The 24,883-nt window shown below is 37.8% G+C and overlaps 1 protein-coding gene across 2 annotated transcripts in view; it reads left to right on the plus strand.

Moving 5' to 3' along the window:
• LOC311286411 (ATP-dependent translocase ABCB1-like) overlaps positions 1–21,752 on the plus strand; it is a 28,963-nt gene extending 7,211 nt beyond the window's left edge. Inside the window, exons 3-29 of one of the 2 annotated variants that reach the window (XM_084402625.1) lie at positions 93–153; positions 415–583; positions 688–739; positions 855–1,046; positions 1,134–1,305; positions 2,343–2,467; positions 3,474–3,645; positions 3,890–4,003; positions 5,067–5,177; positions 5,280–5,405; positions 5,481–5,684; positions 5,791–5,961; positions 6,066–6,227; positions 6,601–6,762; positions 8,102–8,245; positions 8,373–8,477; positions 10,522–10,599; positions 10,708–10,791; positions 11,170–11,373; positions 11,467–11,567; positions 11,672–11,812; positions 13,021–13,177; positions 13,483–13,680; positions 15,231–15,437; positions 16,324–16,470; positions 16,669–16,888; positions 20,343–21,752. In XM_084402625.1, coding sequence (XP_084258751.1) covers positions 93–153; positions 415–583; positions 688–739; positions 855–1,046; positions 1,134–1,305; positions 2,343–2,467; positions 3,474–3,645; positions 3,890–4,003; positions 5,067–5,177; positions 5,280–5,405; positions 5,481–5,684; positions 5,791–5,961; positions 6,066–6,227; positions 6,601–6,762; positions 8,102–8,245; positions 8,373–8,477; positions 10,522–10,599; positions 10,708–10,791; positions 11,170–11,373; positions 11,467–11,567; positions 11,672–11,812; positions 13,021–13,177; positions 13,483–13,680; positions 15,231–15,437; positions 16,324–16,470; positions 16,669–16,866 — 3,757 coding nt within the window. In that variant the 3' untranslated portion in view covers positions 16,867–16,888; positions 20,343–21,752. Of the gene's footprint in view, positions 1–88; positions 154–414; positions 584–687; positions 740–854; positions 1,047–1,133; positions 1,306–2,342; positions 2,468–3,473; positions 3,646–3,889; positions 4,004–5,066; positions 5,178–5,279; positions 5,406–5,480; positions 5,685–5,790; positions 5,962–6,065; positions 6,228–6,600; positions 6,763–8,101; positions 8,246–8,372; positions 8,478–10,521; positions 10,600–10,707; positions 10,792–11,169; positions 11,374–11,466; positions 11,568–11,671; positions 11,813–13,020; positions 13,178–13,482; positions 13,681–15,230; positions 15,438–16,323; positions 16,471–16,668; positions 16,889–20,342 lie in introns of both variants that reach the window. The other variant, XM_084402624.1, reaches the window with a different exon arrangement.
• Positions 21,753–24,883: the final 3,131 nt, after the last annotated feature.

Below are 24,883 nucleotides of genomic sequence, written 5' to 3' on the forward strand. Positions count from 1 at the left end.
AGTTGTAACTAGTACATCTGTGGTAACTAGTTACATGCATATAATTTCAAATTTAATTAAATTAATTTTTTATTTTATTGTTTACTTTGCAGTGAGAAAAATGGAAAGGAAGAGGAGAAAGAAAAGGTGGAGATGGTGGGACCATTAGAGATAGTGAGTGGAATATGTTATTATTATTATTATTATTTGTGAAATCAATAATAATGTCACATACACTAAAACATTTTAAATACATTTTAAATACCCAAGACTAAATATGTAACCACAACCAAACAATACAATTGAACTGCATAAGCCTTAAAAATGCATGGATAATTAATTTTGTTTGATTATGTAATTGTTTAATTTGTGTTATTTCATTTCATTTTCACTCAAAGAATAACTTTTTCTCAAAGAAGTGTGTCCTTTTGTCAGTTTCGTTATGCAGATGGTGTCGATATTTTTCTGATCCTGCTTGCCACAATCATGTCCATGGTCAATGGGGCAGTACTTCCTCTCATGGTTATTGTATTTGGAGAAATGACAAACAGCTTTGCGGAAAATGCAGCAATAGAGAATTCAAAGAATACCACCCTTCCACCCAGTGAGTGTATAATTTGTATGTCTCATCACTGTAATGTTGTTAAAAAGGGAATCTGTGAAGTTTTTATAAAAACTAACAATAACATGCAGTCTTTTAATCTCTAGACCTCACCCTCCCACAGACCAGTAATGAGACTTTGGGGGAGCAGATGACAAGGTACGACCAATGTGCTTTGTATTGGAACACTGCCATTTCCTTCATATTTCATGTTTTAATTTAAGTAATATAAAAGTCTTTCTAAGTGTCTGATAGTCGTGTTTCTCCTTCTCAGGTATGCTGTAAACTACAGCATCATGGGATTTGTAGTCTTGGTGGCGGCATATATGCAGGTGGCCTTTTGGACTCTTGCAGCAGGACGTCAGGTGAAGAGACTTAGAAAGAAGTTCTTCCACTCTATCATGAAACAAGAGATTGGCTGGTTTGATGTCAATGAGACAGGACAGCTCAACACACGCCTCACAGAGTATGATATGCAATAAAAGTCATTTACCTAGATATTACACACGCAATGGCATATATATACCACTCTTCTTTTTTTCCTCTCCTCCAGTGATGTTTACAAAATAAATGAAGGCATTGGAGATAAGCTTGGCATGCTGCTTCAGAATCTCACCACCTTTTTCGTTGGCATCATCATTGGCTTTGTCAAAGGCTGGAAACTGACCCTCGTCATCCTCGCTGTTAGCCCTTTACTCGGGATCTCAGCCGCTATGATCGCAAAGGTGGGATGATAAGGAATATAGAGACCCACATGGTGCCCCTCAACACAATCACAATGACTCATGTTGAAGTACATTTATTATAGTACTTTTCTAACTAGCTAGAAAAGAGAATACAATTAATTTGGTTCAATCAAGGATATATATATATATATATATATATATATATATATATATATATATATAGAGAGAGAGAGAGAGAGAGAGAGAGAGAGAGAGAGAGAGAGAGAGAGAGAGAGAGAGAGAGAGATAAACAGCATTTATTTGATTTCTATTTCAAATACTGAATTTCAATTTCAAAGGCCATCACAGGAATAAATTACATTTTAAATATGTTAAAATAGTTATGTTATATATAGTTATATTTTTAATCAAATAAATGCAGCCTTGGTGAGCAAAAGACATCAAAAACATTATATATATATACACTACCGTTCAAAGGTTTGGGGTCAGTCAGATTTTTAATGTTTTTAAAAGAAGTATCTTCTGCTCACCATGGCTGCATTTATTTGATTAAAAATACAAACAAAAACAGTAATATTGTGAAATATTATTCCAATTTAAAACAGCTGTTTTCTATGTGAATATACAGTAAAGTGTAATTTATTCCTGTGATCAAAGCTGAATTTTCAGCATCATTACTCCAGTCTTCAGTGTCACATGATCCTTCAGAAATCATTCTAATATGATGATTTGCTGCTCAAGAAACATTTATGATTATTATCAATGTTGAAAACAGTTATTTACATTTTTATTTCATGATGCTATGATGAATAGAAAGTTCAAAAGAACAGCATTTATCTGAAATCTAAAGCTTTTGTAACATTAAACTGTGTATATATATACTATATACTATATATATATGTATATATATATATATACACACACACACAAAAAAACAAAATTTATGGCTTAAAAATTATGTCATGGAAGTATGCGATTGTCACAAAGAGAGATAAAGTTGATGGGCTAAAAATAAAATGGTTAATAATATTATTTTAAAACAATGAAAAAACAACAATTTATCCCTGTCTCGTTAGGTGATGACATCATTCACGTCGAAGGAGCAGACGGCCTATGCCAAGGCTGGAGCAGTGGCTGAGGAAGTGCTGTCAGCCATCAGAACTGTCTATGCCTTTGGTGGACAAAAGAAAGAGATACAGAGGTGTTTTTGAAAATCATCCTGTTTAGAATGTCAGACATGAACTCTCAGTTATCCTAAAACAATTTATATTTAACCTAAACCAGCTCACCTGCCAAACCAGTTTTACCACTTTATGGTTTGGTCCTAAAATTTTCATTTTATCTATTCATTTTTTTGGTCTATTTTTGTCCCAAAACGTGAATAGGAAAAATTATGAGGAAGATGGTGGGGAATTTTCTATTCAGTGTGATCATCATACGTTTTTTGCATCCGGTTAAAGGAACACTCCACCGTTTTTTGAAATAGGGCTTATTCACTTTCTTTCCTACATTTAGATAGGTGGGCAAATGCATTTTTGTCTCAGTGCATGCATTGTTTTAGTTTGACAGGGTCGGCGCGAGCTTAGCTTAGTTTAATGAATGGAATCCTTTGTTGCCAGCTAGCATGTCCTGAGTAAAAGTGATTTACTTTTTTTCATTTACTCTCATAAATGATTTATGATTTAACAGTTACTCTCATAAAATCAGCCATGTTCATCACCATTCATGTAAGTTACTGTAGGAAAAATAGCCAGCTACTATTCACGCCGGTATGTTGACGGAAGTCGTGGGATTTCATGTGTTGCGTGATATCTCTGCGCCCAAATAGCAGTGCTTCGCCTGTGCTTCCCCCTAATATAGTCCCAAGTCAATATCTGCCTAGGAAATCGCCTAGAGTTAATCTGCTTCGCTATTTGTACTCGTTGTGAAAACGCAGGCCACAAGAAGTAATTAGGAATTACATTTTTTTAAATACTTTTTTTTAAATCACTTTTACTCAGGACATGCTAGCTGGCAACAAAGGATTCCATTCATTAAGCTAAGCTAAGCTATCGCCGACCTTGTCAAACTAAAACAATCCATGCACTGAGACAAAAATGCATTTGCCCACCTATCTAAATGTAGGAAAGAAGGTGAATAAGCCCTATTTCAAAAAACGGTGGAGTGTTCCTTTAATAAATATGTGCCTTTTTATCTGTTTTTCAAAGGTATCACAAAAACTTAGAGGATGCCAAGAACGTTGGCATAAGGAAGGCCATCACTGTGAACATTGCTATGGGCTTCACATTCTTCATGATCTATATGTCCTATGCATTGGCCTTTTGGTATGGCAGCACTCTCATCCTGGCTAATGAGTATGATGTCGGTATACTTTTAACGGTGAGTCACAGCAGGGTTATGTCAAACACATTACTTCAGAAACTCTTTGGTCTTCTATTTAAAGCCCACAGTCACATTGGTCCAGAATTCGGTCATATGTCAAATATTGTATGATAAAAAAAAACAAAAAAACGATTACATCATAAATAGCAAGTGGTTATGTTTTCTTTATGGGAACTTAAAGCAGATTGTTAAATAAGCAGGAGTCTGTTTCAGGAGTGCATTTTCTGTTCCTCTATTTCAGGTTTTCTTCTCCGTCCTAATTGGAGCTTTCGGCATCGGTCAAACGTCTCCTAACATCCAGTCCTTCTCTAGTGCAAGAGGGGCCGCCCACAAAGTTTTCCAGATCATTGATCATGTGAGTGAACTCATTGTTAGCTAATCATAAATTCTTTCAGGATATTATAATTCATAATGTTGGAAGAAAAAAACAATTGTCCTCAATGCAGTTCCGTAATATAATTGATACCTGGGGTGTTAGACAGGATGTTAGAGAGGATATTTATTCTCTGCTTTAAGGAGTAAAAAAAACCAAAAAAACTTTAAACCTGAACTCTGACCGTTCCTCCCATCTAAACCTAACACTTCCCCTTTTTAAAAGAAATAGCACTGCATTTTTATAGCTTCTAAACTCAGTTTGAATTATCCTACAGTAATTGTCATAACACAATATATCCATCCATGTCTTTTAAAAGGCTTGAGACCAAGAATAAGATGGTATAAGTATAAATGGAGCTCCCATGAAAAATCCATTTGTGGAAATGTTGGGAAACCTGGCTTTTAAAGCTTATTGTATTGTTTCCTGACTTTATTGTGCTATAGCTCCAGATGTATTCTGGCCACTTTTATATCCTTTAAGCTGTCCTGTCCTGTCTTGTACAGTACAGATCATTCAGCCAATCCCACCATTGTGAAAGTACAGTAAATCTACGTATCCTTTCTCCTTCAGAAAGTGCAGCTCATTTAGCTTAACATCAGAACTGTTTTATATTGAACTCCTGTCCATTTTTCCAAGAAGGAAAATCCTGGACAATCAAAACACATACACACAGCACTAAACTTCTATTTTATTTAGACTAAGATGGTCAAGTTTAACCAAACACCACACAAACGGTAAGCAGACAACCTCTTTGAGATAAAATCCAGAGACAAAAATGTGCGCACAAATAATCCAGAGCCAAGTTGCATAACTTCCCCTCATTTTTTTAGGAGCATGAAATATGGCCAGGTCTCAGGATCAGAGGTGGTTCCCTGCTGAGATGCAATGAATAGAAGACCACAGGGAATCATTTTTCTCTTGTGTAGAGCAATTAGTGTGTTATTGACGTCTATTAGTCTAAATGGGGTTTGATTGTGAATTTACCTCTATCCATTACTGGAATTTGTATTTTAAATCTCACAATCCTTTTTTTTTTTCACAGGAACCCAACATTAACAGTTTCTCGGAGGAAGGTTACAAACTTGATGTTGTAAAAGGAAACATAGAGTTCAAAAACATTCACTTCATATATCCGTCACGACAGGATGTTAAAGTAGGAACATCACATTTTTTTTTTTAATTTTTTTTTTAACTTGAACAAAATAACTTGACAGAATGAAATGACTCTAGCTATGGCTCTCTTTTGGCTTTGTAGGTCCTGAATGGAATGAATCTTAAAGTCATGAGTGGACAGACCATTGCTTTGGTGGGCAGCAGTGGGTGTGGGAAAAGCACAACAGTCCAGCTGCTACAACGCTTCTATGACCCACAAGAAGGAACGGTAAGTAGAGGGGTATGAACTTTTTGAACTTTCTGTCCTTCATCCAAACTTTTTTCTTTTCCTATAACTCATCAGGTGACTATTGACGGTCATGATATTCGCTCTCTGAACGTTCGAAGTCTGAGAGAACTGATTGGGGTAGTTAGTCAGGAGCCAGTGCTGTTTGCCACCACCATCTCAGAAAACATCCGTTATGGTCGCCAAGATGTCACCCAAGAGGAGATTGAGCAGGCTGCACGCGAAGCCAATGCCTACGACTTCATCATGAAGCTCCCTGATGTAGGATAAGATGTTGCAAAATAATTCTTATGTATAAGGTGATCATTTGATCTGATAACAAAGATTGATCAGGTATGCTCTGACCAATATCTCTGTTCATTTTCAGAAATTTGAGACGCTGGTTGGAGACAGGGGCACCCAGATGAGTGGTGGACAGAAGCAGCGTGTTGCTATTGCACGAGCACTTGTGCGCAATCCAAAAATCCTGCTTCTTGATGAGGCTACGTCTGCTCTGGATGCCGAGAGTGAGACCATCGTGCAAGCAGCGTTAGATAAGGTAATAAAAAAATATAGAAGTACAGAAAAGTCTGGAAATACACTGAAAATTGTGTGTGTGTATATACAGTATATATATATAACTTTTTTTTTACATCTGAAAAGGTGAGGCTGGGCAGAACCACCATTATAGTGGCTCACCGGCTGTCCACTATTCGGAACGCTGATGTCATCGCTGGATTCCAGAATGGTGAAATAGCAGAACTGGGCACACATGACGAACTGATGGAGAGAAAGGGAATCTACCATACTCTTGTTACTATGCAGGTTAGAAACCCATAGTACAACACACTTGAGCTCCATATGCAACTGAACCCTGTTGCCGTTGAAACACTGGAGCTTTGTGGCAGCACTCTTACATATGGTGTAGCTGCACCCCGAGTTCAAGTCCTTTCCGGGTCCTGTTCCCCCTCTCTTCTCCCAGTGTTTCCTCTCTCCTCCTACTGTTCTTACATTAAAGGTTAAAAAAGCCTATTTTAAACATGAAACAGCATTAACATCACACTGAGTCTGTAATTTGTAATTAATATGTCATAACTTGATCTTCTGTTCCTGATAACATTCTGATGCATGATAACATAGGTAAATGTGTTCAGAATGTAAATGGGGTCCAATTTGAGTTCCTGTATTTACATCACAGATGTTTAAGAGCTCAGAGGACACAGAGGAGGACAAAGAGGAGATGACTATGGATGAGAAGAGTCCTTCAGTCACCTCTCTAAATGATCGCACACTCTTCAGACAGAAATCCAGAAGTGGCTCAGAAAAAGATCAGCAGGATGAAGAGAAACAGATAGAGGAAGTAAGAAGCTGAGACTATTATTGCCTACATTTATCAATTAATTCATCAATTTAATTCCTTTTAATAGCTTTATTTTGATACATCCAATTCAATTAAAATCAAACCAAAATGGGATAGTTTAAAAAAAGTTCCATAAATCTATCTGTCTGGTGACATTGGCCCTCATTTATCAAAAGTGCGTACACCAAATTTCCAGCGTACACCTGGCGTACACCCAAAACTTTGAGATTTATCAATATGGACGTTGGCGTACGGCACGCTCAAATCCTACGCCAGCTCAGGAGGTGGTGTACACACGTTTTGAGTGCGGGAATGCGCAGAAAAACAATTCCTAACACCACAAAACGCACTGACAAACTAAAAGATATGATATATTATGACCCACTGTAAAAAAACACCAACATAGTAATTATACACTTCAGTGTTTATTTTTGTGCAACATGGACTTCAATGTTTAAATTGTGTGACTTTACCAAAGCATTTGAATTGTAGGCATATGTATTCCTTAAGTTGCGAGCCTGTGCGCTTTACCTGACGTTTCAAGCCTTGTATATATACTTTCGCCTGGCTCCGCAGCACGAGTCTCCGCAGACTGCGCGCGCACCTCCCCAAACGGACGAGGCGTTTACACTCGACGCGCTCCGTTGTATATTCTTTAAAACGATGGTTAGGCCAGGGTTAGGCCCGGCAGGTGTGCACGGACTGGGTTTAGTAATGAAAGGTTTTCAATGACCAAAAAAATAATTCAGACTGACAAAATAATAAAAATGACATTCTTCTTCTTTTAAATAATAATAATAATAATAATAATACAAATAATAATAATAATAACGACATTCTTCTTCTAAATATCAATAAGCGTCATTAATAATAAAAATCTAGAAATCAATTTAGTTTCTTTCCACTTCCCTGGTTTCGCTTTCTCTTTCTCAAAGAAGTTTCTCTTCTTTGCCGTCTTCCGTGTGTCCATGGCGTAAAATGAGGGCGTGGGGGGAGCGGAGACTTGAATATATAGGGGCGTGTTATTCTAATGACGCTCGTTTTCAGCCGCGGCATTTATCAAGGGGAGGTATTGCGTACACCTGGATTTCAAAGGTACGCACAGCTTCATAAATCAGGCGATGAGAGGAGTGTAAGCATAATCTTACGCCAATGTATACGCCCGTTTCTACGCAAGAATGATAAATGAGGGCCATTATGTAGATATGCTGCTCATATACTTCAAATTACGATCAAGATTCAATTGAAATTATTCATTTGATTTGATTGTAATTATTTTACATACATTTTATCAAAAAAATTTTTTTTTGTATTTTTGTATTTTACTTCTTCTCTGTAGGAAAAGGTTCCAGACATCTCCTTCCTGACAGTCCTGAAACTGAATAAACCGGAATGGCCGTACATGGTGGTTGGAGTTTTATGTGCCACCATCAATGGAGGCATTGAGCCCGCATTTGCAGTCATTTTCTCTAAAATCATTGCTGTATGTTCATGTATCAAGAAAATGAAATATCAATAATAATTACCATTATTGACAGTCAACAATATTGAGACATTACTCCTCATACATTTATGGCCCAACTCTTCTTTCTTTCCTTTTTCTTCTGTAGGTGTTTGCTGAGACAGATCAGAATTTGGTAAGGCAGAGGTCTGAACTCTACTCTCTGCTGTTTGCTGCCATTGGGGTTGTGTCCTTTTTCAGTCTGTTCTTACAGGTTTGTTTTGTGTTAATATTTACATTTGAATACACACAATGAACTTTAACCAACTTTCACACAAAATGAAAATTGTAGAACTTGCCTAAGACACCCTATATAATGCATTTCTTGGGTGCCATCTTAAAGCTACAATATGTAATATTTTTGCCGCTAGGGGTCGCTAACCTCTTACAATAACAAAGGCGTAGGTTGATGACGCATAAGCGGAATTATGGAACTTGTCGTAATGGATCAAATAATGTTTATGGATGAGTGAATACATTGATGTTTTTAACATGACTGTGGTATAAAGTATGGCACGATTGCTAATTAGAGACAGATATCAGCGCCACACGCGAGTCCCGCGGATATAAAGGAATTACGACATTTCATTCTACCGAACTAACCGCAAGTGCAGAATTACTTCTCACACAGGTCAGTTTATTTGGCGAATTAAACTTGAGGTAAAGCCTGGTTTATACTCGACGCGTCCGCACGAGCGCGAAGGTGCGCGCGGCAAAAATGATGTCATTGCGGTGTGGGCGGTCGTGCGCGTTGGGTTCGCAAGACCCAATTTCGGCTGGCGGTGTGCGCGACATTTTTTGTAACAACGCGCGCGGCGCCGCATCCGAAGATGAACGCCTTCGAGCCGAATCTGGCCGAGCTCGAACTTCTCACCACACCAGCACCCAGTTTGCAGTATAAATGAGTTGCTTACATTTAAAAAATGAGCATACAATAGCATAAAAAGTATTTTTAATGAACATAAAGGTCCATGTTTAATAAAAATGTTCACGAAACTTAATGAAATGTTTAGTGAAATTAGAAAATATGAAGGAGATCGTTGATTTAGTTATGTTTTTTACACATTCTAGTATACATATATTTTGTTTTATTGTCACGAGTAATAATCTCAGGGTTTACTGGGTTTTACACGATTCTTTTTGTGGTGTGGTATTGGTACTAAAATAAACATTGTCACGTGTGTATAGCTTTCTTCTTCTCACTGCTGATTCCTGGTGGTTTAGAGGACAATTACTCGAGTCGCCCCCTATCGTTTCAAAGAATAGTACAACGGCGAGCGCGTCAAGTATAAACGCCTCGTCCGTTTCGGGAGGTGCGCGCGCAGTCTGCGGAGACTCGCGCTGCGGAGCCAGGCGAAAGTATAAACAAGGCTTAACACAGCGCTGTTTCACTTGGTCTACACTATCACACTAAACAGCATTTGAGTGTGTTGAAAGTTATAATTTTATTCTATGTGTTAGTTTATCTGTATGAGACTAGCAGTAAGCTAGATCAACATTAGAATAACATACTGATCATATTCTAACATTTGATCATGTTGAGCTATATAACATTGATTAGTTTTATGTACATTTGCTCACCTGTCTAATAAAGTACATGCAAGAGTGGCGTCTCTGTCAAGTCGAAGTTAGTTGCGGATGTGGAGCTCTTGGCATCTCGAAAACGCCACTCTGATATTGATCCTCCTTTTAGTTCTCCTTTTATCAAAACGGTAAGCTTGTAATAATGGTTTTAATTCCAGTGGTACTGGTGGATTTCCGGGAGAAATTTGAGCATGTCTTTGCGTCATTACGTCACATCTGTACACATAGAGAAGGTGTCCCGACACCCGGCTAGTAGGCTATATTGCGTTTGAGGATGTTGGAGGTGGAGATTTATAGCCTTTTCTCACAGCACTTGATATAATTAAACTTATCAATTTGATGGCGGATCAAACGACAATCACTATTGACAATTGGAGATTCACCCTTTTTAAAATGGAAACAAGGAGAAAGCGGAGCGGCCCTTAAAATAGTCCCAGTATAAACACTTATTATAGGTGCACCTTAGTGACTCAGGATAGGACAAAAATACGGTTTGGAAAATGGATTCATGATGTACTCGCTCATTACATAAATGTTGTACATTTTAAATACAAAAAGTTACGGATTTAATAATAAATGGTGGGGGGCGCTGCTCCAAAAAAGGTTGAGAATCAATGGTCTCATGGTGTAATTTTCACTCTTCTTTTTCTTTTCAATATTTTAATTTCTTTTAGGGTTACAGTTTTGGGAAAGCTGGTGAGATTCTGACCATGCGACTGAGGTTTAAAGCTTTCAATGCCATGATGAGACAGGTGAGATGATAATTGACATAGACCAGTCATCCGAAGGTCAACCCCAAAGAACCTATTCATGATTGTCTGTTGATGGAGAGTAGAACAACACCTGTCTGTGTATTTTAGGACCTGAGCTGGTTTGATGACACTAAGAACAGCGTGGGTTCGCTGACCACCAGGCTGGCTGCAGATACAGCTCAAGTGCAGGGCGTAAGTCTCATTTTATCTACAGAGGGTCACACATAGTCCTACATATAACTTTGTGCAAATCTCCTAAATTGATACCCATGTTCAGTAACAAAGAAGTTCATAACTATTGGTGATATTCTCTGTTTACTTACTCCTTTACTGTATTTTTGTGAAAATAAGCTCAGCTTAATTTCTGTTTGATGTGCTTTTAGCAACATGACTACAATTGTACTTTTTTATGGTGTACAAATTAAGTAAAATATTAGTCATTAAATAAAAAAATGTAATTGTATAATTGTTGAAATTTAAATGAAATGTTTTGTTAAATTCAAATTGTAAGTGGTACCCATTTAACACAGTAGCTCATCTCAAATAGCACCATGACTTTATTTCCCACAGGCAACTGGAGTGAGAATGGGAATACTGGCACAGAATGTGGCCAACCTGGGCACCGCCATTATCATCTCATTTGTGTATGGCTGGCAGTTGACCCTCCTCATTCTCTCCATTGTGCCAATCATGACTGTGGCTGGAGCCATCCAGATGAAGTTACTGGCAGGACATGCTCTAAAAGACAAGAAAGAGCTTGAGCATGCTGGGAAGGTGAACATTTTAACGTGTATACTTTAATGTGGCTCAACTTAAATCAACTGTCTTATTTCACTATGTTGTCCACAATGTATTTGTCCCATTTAGATTGCAACAGAAGCCATTGAGAATATCCGCACTGTGGTTTCGTTGACCAGGGAAAGCAAGTTTGAGAGTCTGTATGAGGAGAACTTAGTTGTGCCCTACAAGTATGTTTAAATTGACTAATAATAATTCTGTAAATGTCTGTTATATATCTGTTAGGATTCAAAATGAGCTTGTGAGATAATTGATGTATGTCTGATTTCCCTAGAAACGCTAAGAAAAAAGCACATGTTTTCGGCCTGACGTTCTCTTTCTCTCAAGCGATGATCTATTTTGCCTATGCTGGCTGTTTCAAGTTCGGCTCTTGGCTCATTGAACAGAAGATGATGACCTTCGAGGGCGTCTTCCTGTAAGTGGCAGGAACCCACTCACAGCAGACTGAGGAATATGTGAGGAAAAGACCCCACAGTAGTATTAACATGATGCAGAGTAGTTTTGCGTGTCTGTCACAGGTAGTTCAAATGTGAGTGAGATCAGGTAGTAGAGACACATGGGCAATATGTCCACACTAAAGCTAAAACACACTAAAGTACATGTGTCTGGAGGGAATGGACTGGAAGGTCCAGAGTCTGCTGGTTTCTACAGTGTCAATTAATGATTATAGAAAGAAAAGTCCATAAAAACTAACCAGATGTGCCATGAATGTAGATGGTCAGCTAAGCTTTAATAAGCTTTATTGCTGTCACAAGTCTTGCTGTGTGTATTGGTGGCTTATCGTGCTGATACATGTTACCCCCTTTAAAGTACAATGTCTGAACCATTAGGTGCACATGGTCCTCCAGAATGGTTCGGTAGTCCTTGGCAGTGACGTTCGCATCAAGCACAGTATAGGGAATGCCATGATATTGCAGCCCAAACCATCACTGATCCACTGAACCACCCCCGTGCTTCACTCTGGGCAGCAACTGTCCGGGGATTAAGCCGCTTTGGGGCTTCTCCACACCGTAACTCCTACGGATGTGAAAAAAAACAGTGAAGGTGGACTCATCAGAGAACAATACATGTCTCACATTGTCCACAGCACAAAGGTTTGGCTATAGCAGCCCGACCATTAATATTGACTCTGTGCAGCTCCCGACTAACAGTTTTGGTGGAAACAGGAGAGTCGAGGTGCAAATTTAATCCTTCAGGGAGTTGGTCAGCTGTGGCTTTATATATTTTTTGGATTCAATCCTGGTTAGTACCTGGACATCCTTTTCAGACATTTTCCTCTTGAGTCGACAGTTACTACCTTTGATACCGTAGCTCTCGATACACCACAAAGACTTGTTGTCCTGGTCACAGATGAGCCAGTGAGATGCACACAAACAATTTGTCCTCTTTTGAACTCTGATATGTCTCCCATTATGTTATGTGGATTTCAGTATTTCTGTACAGGCTCTGTACATATTTTATGTACAGACACACTCTGCTAATTCAACTTTCACTCTCTGCTCTGAGTACATTACTGATGTAATGTAAAATCAGTAAAGTTTGGCCACCAGGCCGCACATATATAGGCTTGAAACCTCCAACATCCAAATAACCATGGGTAATATATCTGTTTCTGTCTTTCAGTGTGATCTCAGCTGTTGTGTATGGAGCAATGGCTGTTGGAGAGGCAAACTCCTTCACTCCAAACTACGCCAAGGCCAAGATGTCTGCTTCCCATGTACTGATGCTCATCAACAGAGTCCCAGCCATTGACAACGCCTCAGAGAATGGAGACAAGCCAGTATTCCTTTCGTACATAAATATGAACACCAGGATATACAGTATTCCCAACAAGAGATAAAAATGTTTTAAATTATAGTGAGTCTTACCTCTAGGCAAGATCTCAGAGTTCCTAGAAGCCTGTCATGATTAACTGTCCAAGGCATCAGTCCTGGAAATTAATCATTAATTGGTTCTGCAGCTCCATCCTTATCTGATAAGCACTCAGAGAGCGCTGGACTCTGCCCACCGTAAATATCCTGAGTCATGTCAAGACTAGTATATACACGTGTGCACTAATGTGGCTGTTTCCTGTGATTTCTGCAGGATAAATTTGAAGGGAATGTGGGTTTTGAAAATGTGCGTTTTAACTACCCGTCCCGGCCGGATGTACCAGTGCTACAGGGGCTCAGGCTCCGGGTGAAGAAGGGGCAAACTCTCGCCCTGGTGGGCAGCAGTGGCTGTGGCAAGAGCACTACCATCCAGCTACTGGAGAGATTTTATGACCCTCAGCAAGGCAAAGTGGTAGGTGAAAACACAGACGGACAAGTAGCTCAGAGGCCAAACTCTTTTTTGCACATTTTATATAATGAAATTTATTGATTTGTTAAAGGGGGGGTGAAACACTCATTTTCAGTCAATCTCATGTTAATCTTGAGTACCTATAGAGTAGTATTGCATCCTTCAAATCTCCAAAAAGTCTTTAGTTTTATTATATTTATAAAAGAAAGATAGGCGGTACCGAGTCTTTCCGGAAAAAAACGAGCGGCTGGAGGCGTGCCGTGCGGGCGGTGCTAAAGCTGTGCTTACGCGCCGATAGCTAACAACACTCAGACATTTGAAGCAGTTTTACTCACCGCCTGCGGTTCCAACGCACGACCGACCGTGAACCTTTATCGTTGTGACTGCTCTATCGTTGCAATCCAGCGTGGAACTGGGCTTTGTTTATAAAACAATCATCATCGAAATGCAGGGAACAAACAGTCTTGCACAACTCCGTTGATGCTCTGGAAAAACAAACTCCATCCACTGGTCCCTTAACGCCGGGTTCTTTGGGAATATGTGCAGGGTTGTCTTGCCCTGGCAACCAAAAACCCACTTCTTTGGTGACACTGACTTCCCTAAAGCTGAGCACAGCGCTTAGATGAGGTACTGCTTTCGCTCTTTTGCTCTGGTCTACGGTTGCGCGCGCGCGCGCCCGCGACCTTCCGGGCGAAGTGCCCTTAGGACCCATATAAAGAAATTCCGCCCCATCTGACGTTACACAAAAAAACTTCCCGAAACTTGTGACAAACCGGAAGGAGCATTTTTGCCACAGAAATACTCCTTCAAACGTACAATTTAATTTTTTAAACTTTGTCCATGTTTAGCATGGGAAACCAACTCTTTAACAGTGTAAAAAACTCAGTATGCATGAAATAGCATTTAACCCCCCCTTTAAGCTCTTTTCCCAGGTACCTCAATTGATGTAGCTTTATGGTCTCTAATCACTGATCCAGCTCAGTGAAATGTCACTCATGCACATACACTGTTATACAGTACACTCACACTAAATACACAAAAGTCAAAATCCTCTCTCAATTATTACCTCTCTCATGGTCAATGATAAGGTAACTTATAACCAATACGGCAGGCCAGAAAAAGGAAACCCAGACATGCGCATCAAAGGATGGTTCTCTTTCACCTGCATACTTCAGGTCCTTATGACTGTCATATAACACAGACCTGTTCACATGCCATTAACAATGTTCAGGTGATTCAATCACAAGTGTAAACGGGTCCTAAATTTTTTGTGATCCAATCGATCAAACCACATTCCAAGGTAGTCAAAAAGAAATGTGACCACACTGCATGCATTTTTATCATAAATGTGAACATAACTACATTTTAAAAAAAAGATCAAATAAATATTATAGAAGAATAAATAGACCATTAAGTCAAAAAGCATGATAGATTGTAACAAATCCAATGATATAATCAAGTCTAAAAACATCTCACTAGTGTTGAGATGTATTATACCAGTAATAAATCATATTTATTTGCCCAAACTAATTACAGTTACCCTTTGTTAACAGATGCTGGATGAAAATGACACCAAGCAGCTGAACATCCACTGGCTACGCTCTCAAATTGGCATTGTTTCCCAGGAGCCTGTGCTGTTTGACTGCAGCCTGGCAGAGAACATCGCATACGGAGACAACAACAGAAAAGTCAGCCATGAGGAGATCGAACAGGCCGCTAAGGCTGCTAACATACACTCCTTCATAGAGGGGCTGCCAGAGGTACAAAAAACACACAGAAGTCACTCTCATATAGACTTCCCTTCAAACGTTTGGGGTTAGTACGATTTTTTTTTCTTTTAAAAGAAATGTATATTTTTATTCAGCAAGGATGCATTAAATTGATCAAAAGTAACAGAAATAATTTATATAGAAATGCCGTTCTTTTTAAATTTCTAATAATCAAAGAATCCCGTGAATTTTTTTTTTTTATCATGGATTCCAGAAAAGTATTAAGCAGAATGACTCAGTGCGTGTGGCAATAGAATACATATCCGGGCCTTATCTGGGCCAACTATGGAACATATGGCTCAGTTGTGGCGGCAGCAAAGGTCAAATGCATCAAGCCGGTTTTAGGGTGAGTTGTGGCTTGCTGTTTGACCTTTGCCACTGCCAGAACTGAGCCATATGTGCCATAGTTGGCCCAGATGAGGCCCGGATATGTATGCTGTATGCTAACTGATAATACTGAAAATTCAGGTTAGAAAAAAGTTATTTTAAATTGTAGTAATATTTCACAATATAATTATTTTCTGTATTTTTGATAAAATAAATGAATAAAATATTTTAAAAAATATGCAGATTCCAAAGTGTTGAACAATTAGCTGTTTCCATCCACCTATTTTTATGCAAATTTTGGGAATATAAAAACCGCTGGATGAAAACGGCATTCTAAAATCCACACATAAAACTTTTTTTATCCTATAAGAAGACACATACACATAAACTTCAATGGAAACACATTTACCGAATAAATCCCTCGATGCAGATATCTCTCTAAATGTTCTAATCTTATAACCAACAAACTAAGGAACATTTAAATGACTGTCTACAGTCATAAACTAGACCTTATTGTGTGAATTTTGTATTTATTTGTTTTTGGTTGCAGAAATACCAGACGCAGGCAGGTGACAAGGGTACGCAGCTGTCAGGAGGGCAGAAGCAGCGTATTGCTATAGCGAGGGCCATCCTCCGCAACCCCAAACTCTTGCTGCTGGATGAAGCCACATCTGCTCTGGACACTGAGAGTGAGAAGGTACGATCACAGTTCATTCTTTTGAGTGTTATATATCGCTATGGTTATAACCTCAAATACCTATCATGAGTTTGAGAATTGACAGTATTCAATCTGTTCCTGTATTTGCAGGAAAATTGAGATTCACATCTGCTTGAAAATAGTGAAGATAATGTTCTTGCTTACTTCCCTTTGTGTCTCTCTCTATCCTGTGAGTAGATAGTGCAGGATGCTCTGGATAAGGCGCGTGAGGGTCGCACATGCATCATTGTAGCCCACCGGCTGTCCACCATCCAGAACGCAGACCTTATAGCTGTGGTTCAAAATGGGGTTGTGGTGGAGCTGGGGACACATCAGCAGCTCCTCCACCAGCAGGGGGCGTACTACACCCTCGTCACCTCTCAGATGGGTCACTGATGGGCAAGAGCAGAGCAGCAGGGTACATGCAGCTGGAGCCGAAAAGGCAGATTCTAAAAAACATTCCTTATTATCACTCTCCTGTGGTTGTAGGCCTGCATTTGAATTAATAATAAAAAAGCAATTAGAGAGCTGGAAACTGCTAAAATATTTGATTTGTTAGGTTCATCTAAGTTAGGATTTTACAATTTCCAGCAAATCATCACAAATCACTCGTCAAGTATTTATTATACTATAAAATATTTACAATCAATGCACATATCAGAGGCGTCAGTCTCAAGAATTCAAGAATGGAAACCAACCAGGCATGTTTAAGGCCATGAGTGATAAAGATAGTTTGGTAAACTAAAATTCATACACAAATACAGATTTTCACACCTTGTGAATACTTAATCAGTGGTAATAATGTCTGCAATATCTTTGCATGTAATTGAGTATGCAATTAGTGACAAGCCAACCTGTGTTCTTGGTAAACTTGAGGGCAATTCATATTCAAACTTACATGCATGCATGACAAAATTTGCAATTCGAAATAACAAGTGGAAAAGGTTTAGGTGGAAAGGAAAAGGCCTGTAATATCTGAACCAACTGAAACGACAACTTTCAGGAACATTTATCCAATGTTTCTTAATCAAATCTACAATTTTTAACAAACGGTAAGACATTTTTACATCAGCATGTATATATTCAATATGAAAACATTAATTTATATTGAATTAGCCTTGAAGTTTGAAAAGCCACACGATAGTTAAGAAAATCTTAAAATTTAGGAATTATATGTCTGCATTATATTTGTGCTGTTGCATTGATTGTGCACTAAAAATATGAAATCAACCCGTATATCTATTGTGCATGTAAGAGGTGAATACGAGGTCAGGATCGAGTTCCAAACTTGAGGGCTGTTTATTGCCTGTGAGTCACTAGATAATAAAGATCAGCTTAAAAATCAAACTGCTTTGACTTAAAGCCTAGTGGACTTAAAGGGATAGTTCACCCAAAAATTTAAATTCTGTCATCAATTACTCTTCAATTTACCCTCAAGTTGTTCCAAACCTTTATGAGATTCCTTCATATGTCACCAAACAGTTGACGGTAGCCATTTAAAAAAAATAATCAGAAAAATAATTTGAATATCATCAAAAAGTTGATTTATTAAAAGAATTCAACTTAACAGGTGAAACTAATATATTATATAGACTCATTACATGCAAAGTGAGATATTTCAAGCCTTTATTTGTTATAATTTTGATGATTATGGCTTACAGCTTATGAAACCCACAAAATCGAAATCCCAGAAAATTTGAATATTACATGAAATCACACAGTAATTACACAGTAATACCATGGTCATTGAACCAGGTTTTGGTTCAATGACCAGGCAGGTGCAAATCCCATCCCAAAGTTCACAAATTTGTGTAGTAGGCTTTGTCATATTTAATTTATGTTATTTATATTTCATAAATTTTTTCCTGTGGCATTTTTTTTTCTCTGCTGACAGTAGGCTACAATGTTAAAATAGCCTAGGCCTAATATTTATATTGACACGAACACAATTTTTGTATAACATTTATAATTATTATAGGCTACTTAAACTCCTTCTTTCCGTTAGAGACATTTGAATGTGAGATTATGGAAACGAGATCTAAATTTTGCGGACCCGTCAGGTCGGGAAATAAAGCGGGTGAACACAGAGTGTATTTTAAGCGGTTGCTGAATAGAACCTTGTGGGAGCGGGACGGGAAAAAAACAGTCCCGCGCAGACCTCCTTAAACCTTAGGTGTGTATGTGTGTGTCCCGAATAAATAATAATAAAAAGGAATAAAGTTCAAAAGTCAGACTGTAAGCGATTGAGGCATGATTGCTATTCACACCTTTATTAAAATGGCTGTAATCTCTTACCACAATAGTACTTGATCTGTTTAAAATGATTTCCTTGATATAGATGCCTAAGGTGTTAAATTCAAAATTAAATAAAATTTGTCTAATCCAGTAATTCATTTTTTCTATTTTTGATCTGAGCACAATCAGAAAATCAGAAAACCCGTCGTTATTCGTTTTTTCATTTTAGTTCAGGAAATAAATAATGGAAAAACAAGTCGTTTTTCATCTTTTTATTTTTGGTTTTAATTTGAAAAAACGATTGAACGAATGATCCACGGATGGTGACGGACCCATCATATTCCGCGATTATAGGCCTATATAAGAGTATTTAATTTGTATCCATAGGCCTACTCTGTGTAGCTGGCCCGCCATCTACTGGCTAAAAAAAAATATTGGCCCGCGGCAAAAGTTACTTGCTGACCCCTGCTGTAAGCCATAATCATCAAAATTATAACAAATAAAGGCTTGAAATATCTCACTTTGCATGTAATGTGTCTATATAATATGTTAGTTTCACCTATTAAGTTGAATTCTTGAAATAAATCAACTTTTTGATGATATTCTAATTTTATGACCAGCACCTGTATATATATGGCTACATGTCAGCAATTTGATTGACAGCATTCGTCAATATATATATATTTGTGTTCAACAGATGAAAGGGAACAACTTGAGGCTGACTAAATGATGACAGGATATTAATTTTTGGGTGAACTATCCCTTTAAGATGCATAAACATCCTGTGACATTTTACAGTTTCACAGGTCGACAATTAACAGGAGGCAATACTGCTAATAGCATAAACGGTCAGTTTAAATCATGCAGCACCTCAGAGCAGGATTTCCTGATTTAAGTCATTCAGAGATGACTAACTGAAAATTCTACAGTATAAATTCTGAATATGACCGAAAAAAGGAAGCATGTGAAAACCCTTTACATTTAGATTAGTCTAAAGGGAAAGTCATGCATGGGATCATCTTAGCCCTGCAGAGCTTTGCTTCCTGCCCAGAGGCATAACTAAAGAAAGTGTCTAGAATTCAGGGGTTCCCACTAGGGGGCCTCAGCACACTTCCAAGGGATTGATTTAAAATAAGAGAAAACAAGTATTAAAATAAGCTAAAAATGTGTTCACCCCCTCAACAAATACATTTTACACAAGGACCAAGGTTCCCACAGACTTGGGAAACCTGGATATATTATGAGGTATCCTAATTCTAAAAGTATGATTTCTAGACCTGAAAAAGTCATGTAAATTGATCAAATCTCAAAACGACATTGAAAAAAAATAAAAAAAAATAAAATAAAATACTTAAGCAAAGTACTGAAATTTATGTAGGAAAAAATCAGGTAGAAATTTTGAGTGCAAAAAAAAAAAAAAAAAAAAAAAAAATTCCTTATCCAGTAAATCATTAGGTGAAACTTTATTTTGATGGTCCACTTCAGACATTCTACTATACATAACTCTACTAAGACATGTCAACTAACTCTCATTAGAGTATCAGTAGATTGTAGTTGTATGTTAGGTTATTGTTCAGATACATAAAAGATCAGACAGATTCATAATTCCTGACTCTGATGTGTTTTCTCTCCATCAGATTCCCATCAGCTGACTCTGGATCTGAACACAGTGTATAAACTCCTCAGTCTGTCTGAGAGGAACAGAGTGATTACTAACACTGGCACACAACAGTCGTATCCTGATCATCCAGACAGATTTGATAAGTGGTCTCAGGTGTTGTGTAGAGAGAGTGTGTGTGGACGCTGTTACTGGGAGATTGAGTGCAGTGATGAATATGTGTATATATCAGTGTCATAAGAGCATCAGCAGGAAGGGACGGGGTAATGAGTGTGTGTTTGGGCGTAATGATCAGTCCTGGAGTTTGTTCTGCTCTTCCTCCAGATATTCATTCTGGCACAATAACAAACGCACTGTTCTCCCTGTAAAGTCCATCAGCAGAAGAATAGGAGTGTATGTGGATCACAGTGCAGGAACTCTGTCCTTCTACAGCGTCTCTGACACAATGAGCCTCATCCACACAGTCCAGACCACATTCACTCAGACGCTCTATCCTGGGTTTAATGTTTATAAATCATCAGTGAAACTGTGTTGATGTTTCAGAATAGACTGTAGAGAGATTTTACCCAGAATACACTGAGCTGCATAATAAATCAGTAAAACAGAAATCAGTAAGTTCCCCTGTGGTGAAAATCAAGCTTTTAATGTTGTTTATATGTCTATGTGGTGTTTTTAATGTACTTTAAGACAAACCATGTGTAAATTCATAAGTCGACACCATTGCTGAGTATTTTCTCCTTAAAACTGCAGTGAACCAAAGACAGTCTCAAAAACACGGTTTGAAATCGCTGGTGTTTCTGATGTCACAAACTACCTTGTAACCAATCAGATCAACGTGTGATCGTCAACCAGTGGATCTCTGAGCTGGTGTGAGTGAGTGGAGGCGGGGCTCATTTACATATTCATAGAACCACGTATACTAAATGAGGCAAAGGTGTAAAGTTACATTCAAGCTATTTTAAGACACAAATATATATTTTTCCAAGCAAAAAAACTAAAAAAAAACATTTAAATGTGTCAAATTGGTGATCAAATGTGAGTTTTCAGGGATAAAATGATTGATAAAATTATAATAAAAAATTCATTAATTAAGTAGGCTACACAAATACATTTAATCAAAATAATGTGTGTGTGTGTGTGTGTGTGTGTGTGCTTGTTTTTATCACTTCGTGGGGACCGCAACCTGACAGCACACTCACGGTGTGGGGCCCCAAAAACGGTGTGGGGCCATTTTGCTGGACCCCACAAGGATTATCATTGGAATGAATAGAAAACACTTTGCTGATATGTCTAGTGCAGAAATCTGAGTTTGGCCCCCTTAACAATCTCATGAGCACGTGAATGAAGTGAGAGTGTGTGTCAATTTATACTTTTACAAATAAATTTACACGTATATTTTATATATAATTATAAATATGAACATAAAAAGAGAAAAGTGCACAAAAATGTCACGTGTATAAAAAATAAAAAGATTTATAAAATCTTTTTAACGTATATTTAATTTTTTTTTTTTTTGATAAATCAAAAAATTGCATTCACTTTAAAAAAAAAAGTGCAAAACCTTGTAAAAGAAAAGTAAACTTGTGAGTTTTTGCACTCAGCTTATACGGTTTTTCAGTGCATTTCTGTGTTCTCCTTGTTTTTCTTGAAAGCAAGTACAGACTCTGTGTGAATGTTCAGATGTCTGCAATAACGACAATAAGCAGCAGATGTCAGCATTTATCTTTTGTTTCTGTCCGAGTGCACCTGTCAGAGAGGTCCCACACCTCACCTTATCAGTCCCGCCCCTGACGTCGCACACACACGCGCTCGTGAGATTGAAAAAGCCTCGACTCAGCTCAATAAAATTTTATAATTTTTAGCAATTTTTGTGATCCCTCTTATTTTTTAAATGCTAAATATGTTGTAGATTCTGCAGGGGTGGGTACCAACATATTCACTCAACAGTAATTACCAGTATAGCTACAAGCTAGTTAGATTAACTATACCCTGAATGTTAATATTGAGCCCCATTTTAGAACCATTTTAGGATGGCATGCAGATAAAGAGATGTGAGCTTTACTGTAAAAAAAAAAAGAAACTGAATAAATCTAGACTGTTTTAACATATTATTGTCAGGGCTGTTGCAGGATGCTGAAGACAAGGACACAGGAACTTCAATGTAGTTGATTTACAAACTAAGCTTCCAGAAACACAGGAACAACTCCAGGAATTCAATACACACAACATGGACAACAACCAACCCACACTGAGAGAAAACACAGGGTTTAAATGTACTAGGGCTAACGGGATAATTAAGACACAGGTGATGGGAATTTCTAATTAAACAGACAGGGAAAAAATAAACCAAAATCACAAAGACAGGGAAAAACAAGATCACAGAACAGAACTCAACACATCAAAACGTGACAATTATGAGTTCTTGAGTGCATTTTTGTTCTTTCAAGAACCAATCTATAAAAATAGATCTTCTCTGCACTTTCAGATTGACAAGTCTGTGCTCTCTGTCATGACTGATGAGCAAATAGCAAAGTATATGAATTCATATGGTGATCGACTGGCTGTCCTCTCCTTCTGTCAACAAACAGCGTCCTGCTCACATAAAGAATCTCTGTTACAGAATTTGAGAGATAAAACTGAAGCAGGGAAACTGGGATCAAAGTCAGCTAAAACTTTGAATGTTAAACCATGTGTCTTCCCTAAGCAAAAAAGTGTATTGGCAAGACACAAAAATGTATCTGCAGAAAAAACCTCCAGAAGAATTGAAATTGGATGGCTTCACTTCTGCCGTAATGGAGACCAACAAGTGAGGACCAGTAATGGAGGTGGCACTAGACATGTGACGGTTGAAAAAAAGACTTTCCTGTTTTACAAATCATGGAAATGAGAAAGAACCTTTTTTTCCCCAAATGGGCAGTCACCAAAAGGTCCAGAAACAGACTTTTCACTTTTCATGTTTGTGATTTTAAAAGAAACCAAATTCCCTTGGATAGCACTGTTGGATATCTGTATGAACAAACAAAACTGAAAATGTTGATACTGAGAGACCTGCTGAAAACTGTTATCGCATGGATGTGACAGTGATTCTGAGGATTCAATCACACATTTATTGGATGATGGACTTTCGGCTAAAAGAGACACCAAGAGGAAGGTTAGTAAAATCACCAAGACTTTGACTTTAAGTAATTTAAATGTATGTTGGGCTTCATTTTTAAATACAGTGACAGAATTGTTGTAAATGTGTTTAATTTAGCTGAGTGGCTATTAATATCATTCATTTAGCTGAGTGGCTGAGTTAATCATTGAATGTTATATTGCATGTTCTTCAGAGAACTAGAGGAATGGAGGATGATCCACAGAGTGGTTTGACTTTAGAGACCATGGGAGTAGAGACACCCAGCACTTCACACAGCTTCCTCTCATCACCAAATGTTACCAAAAGAACCGGCACAGTCCAAAGACTCACAAGCGCCTCAAGTGACGAGGAGACTGATGAACTGTGGAATCAAAGTGTGCAGCAACCGAAGAGTCCACAGCATTCACACGATATACAACGAGGCTGTGAATTCGTTGACTAGACCGATCAGATTCCTCCACAACACAACAACATATCTGAAACCCTTGGAGATGATGATAAGGAAGACACAGCTAAGTGGAATGAAGGTGATGAACTTGGACAAACGGATGAAGACCAAGCAATTGTGATGAAATGGAATCTGAACGAGAACATCATACTGGTAAATGTGGTCCTAATGTACCAAATGTCTCAAAAAAAGGAAATATTCAGACTAAAAGAGTTATAAAATAACCTTAAAACTATAATGTATATCCTAATTATAATAGAAAATAAATCCAGGGGGCTTTTAAGGTCACAGTACATACAATGTCCCCAGCTTTGTGCTTCTCACTCATCACTAGGCAACAGTTACATTATCTACAGTGACACTTTTTTATGTTTTTGTAACAATGTGTCTCACGTTCATGTTTTGCATGTGTATTGATCCTCCAGAATGCAGAGCTGAATGAAGCTGAGGTAACATCACCACTCTCCAGTGATCCTGCACTGAGAGATTCACAAATGTTGCATGTCATGTGGAAGCCCTTTACATAATAGATCATCAGTCCTAATATTCCTGCACTGTCAATTCAAAATACACAGAAGTGCATATTTTTGTAAGATTCAACTTTTGTTTGTTTAGATAAAAAAAAAAAGATTACACAATAAGGAACAAATAATCTACATAAACTCTATAGATCATATACACAATATATAAGAACAAACGGTAACACTTTACAATAAGGTTCATTAGTTAACATTATAGTTAACTACCTTAATTAACATGAACTAAGAATGAACAATACTTCTTCAGCATTTATTAATCTTTGTTAATATTAATTGCAACATTTACTAATACGTTATTAAAATCAAAGGTTGTATTTGTTAACATTAGTCAATGCACTGTGAACTAACATGAACAAACAATGAACAGCTGTATTTTTATTGACTAACATTAACAAAGATGAATAAATACTGTAACAAATGTATTTATCATTGTTAGT

The sequence above is a fragment of the Rutilus rutilus genome (genome assembly GCF_951802725.1).
Source record: "Rutilus rutilus genome assembly, chromosome: 1".
Classification (NCBI taxonomy): domain Eukaryota; kingdom Metazoa; phylum Chordata; class Actinopteri; order Cypriniformes; family Leuciscidae; genus Rutilus; species Rutilus rutilus.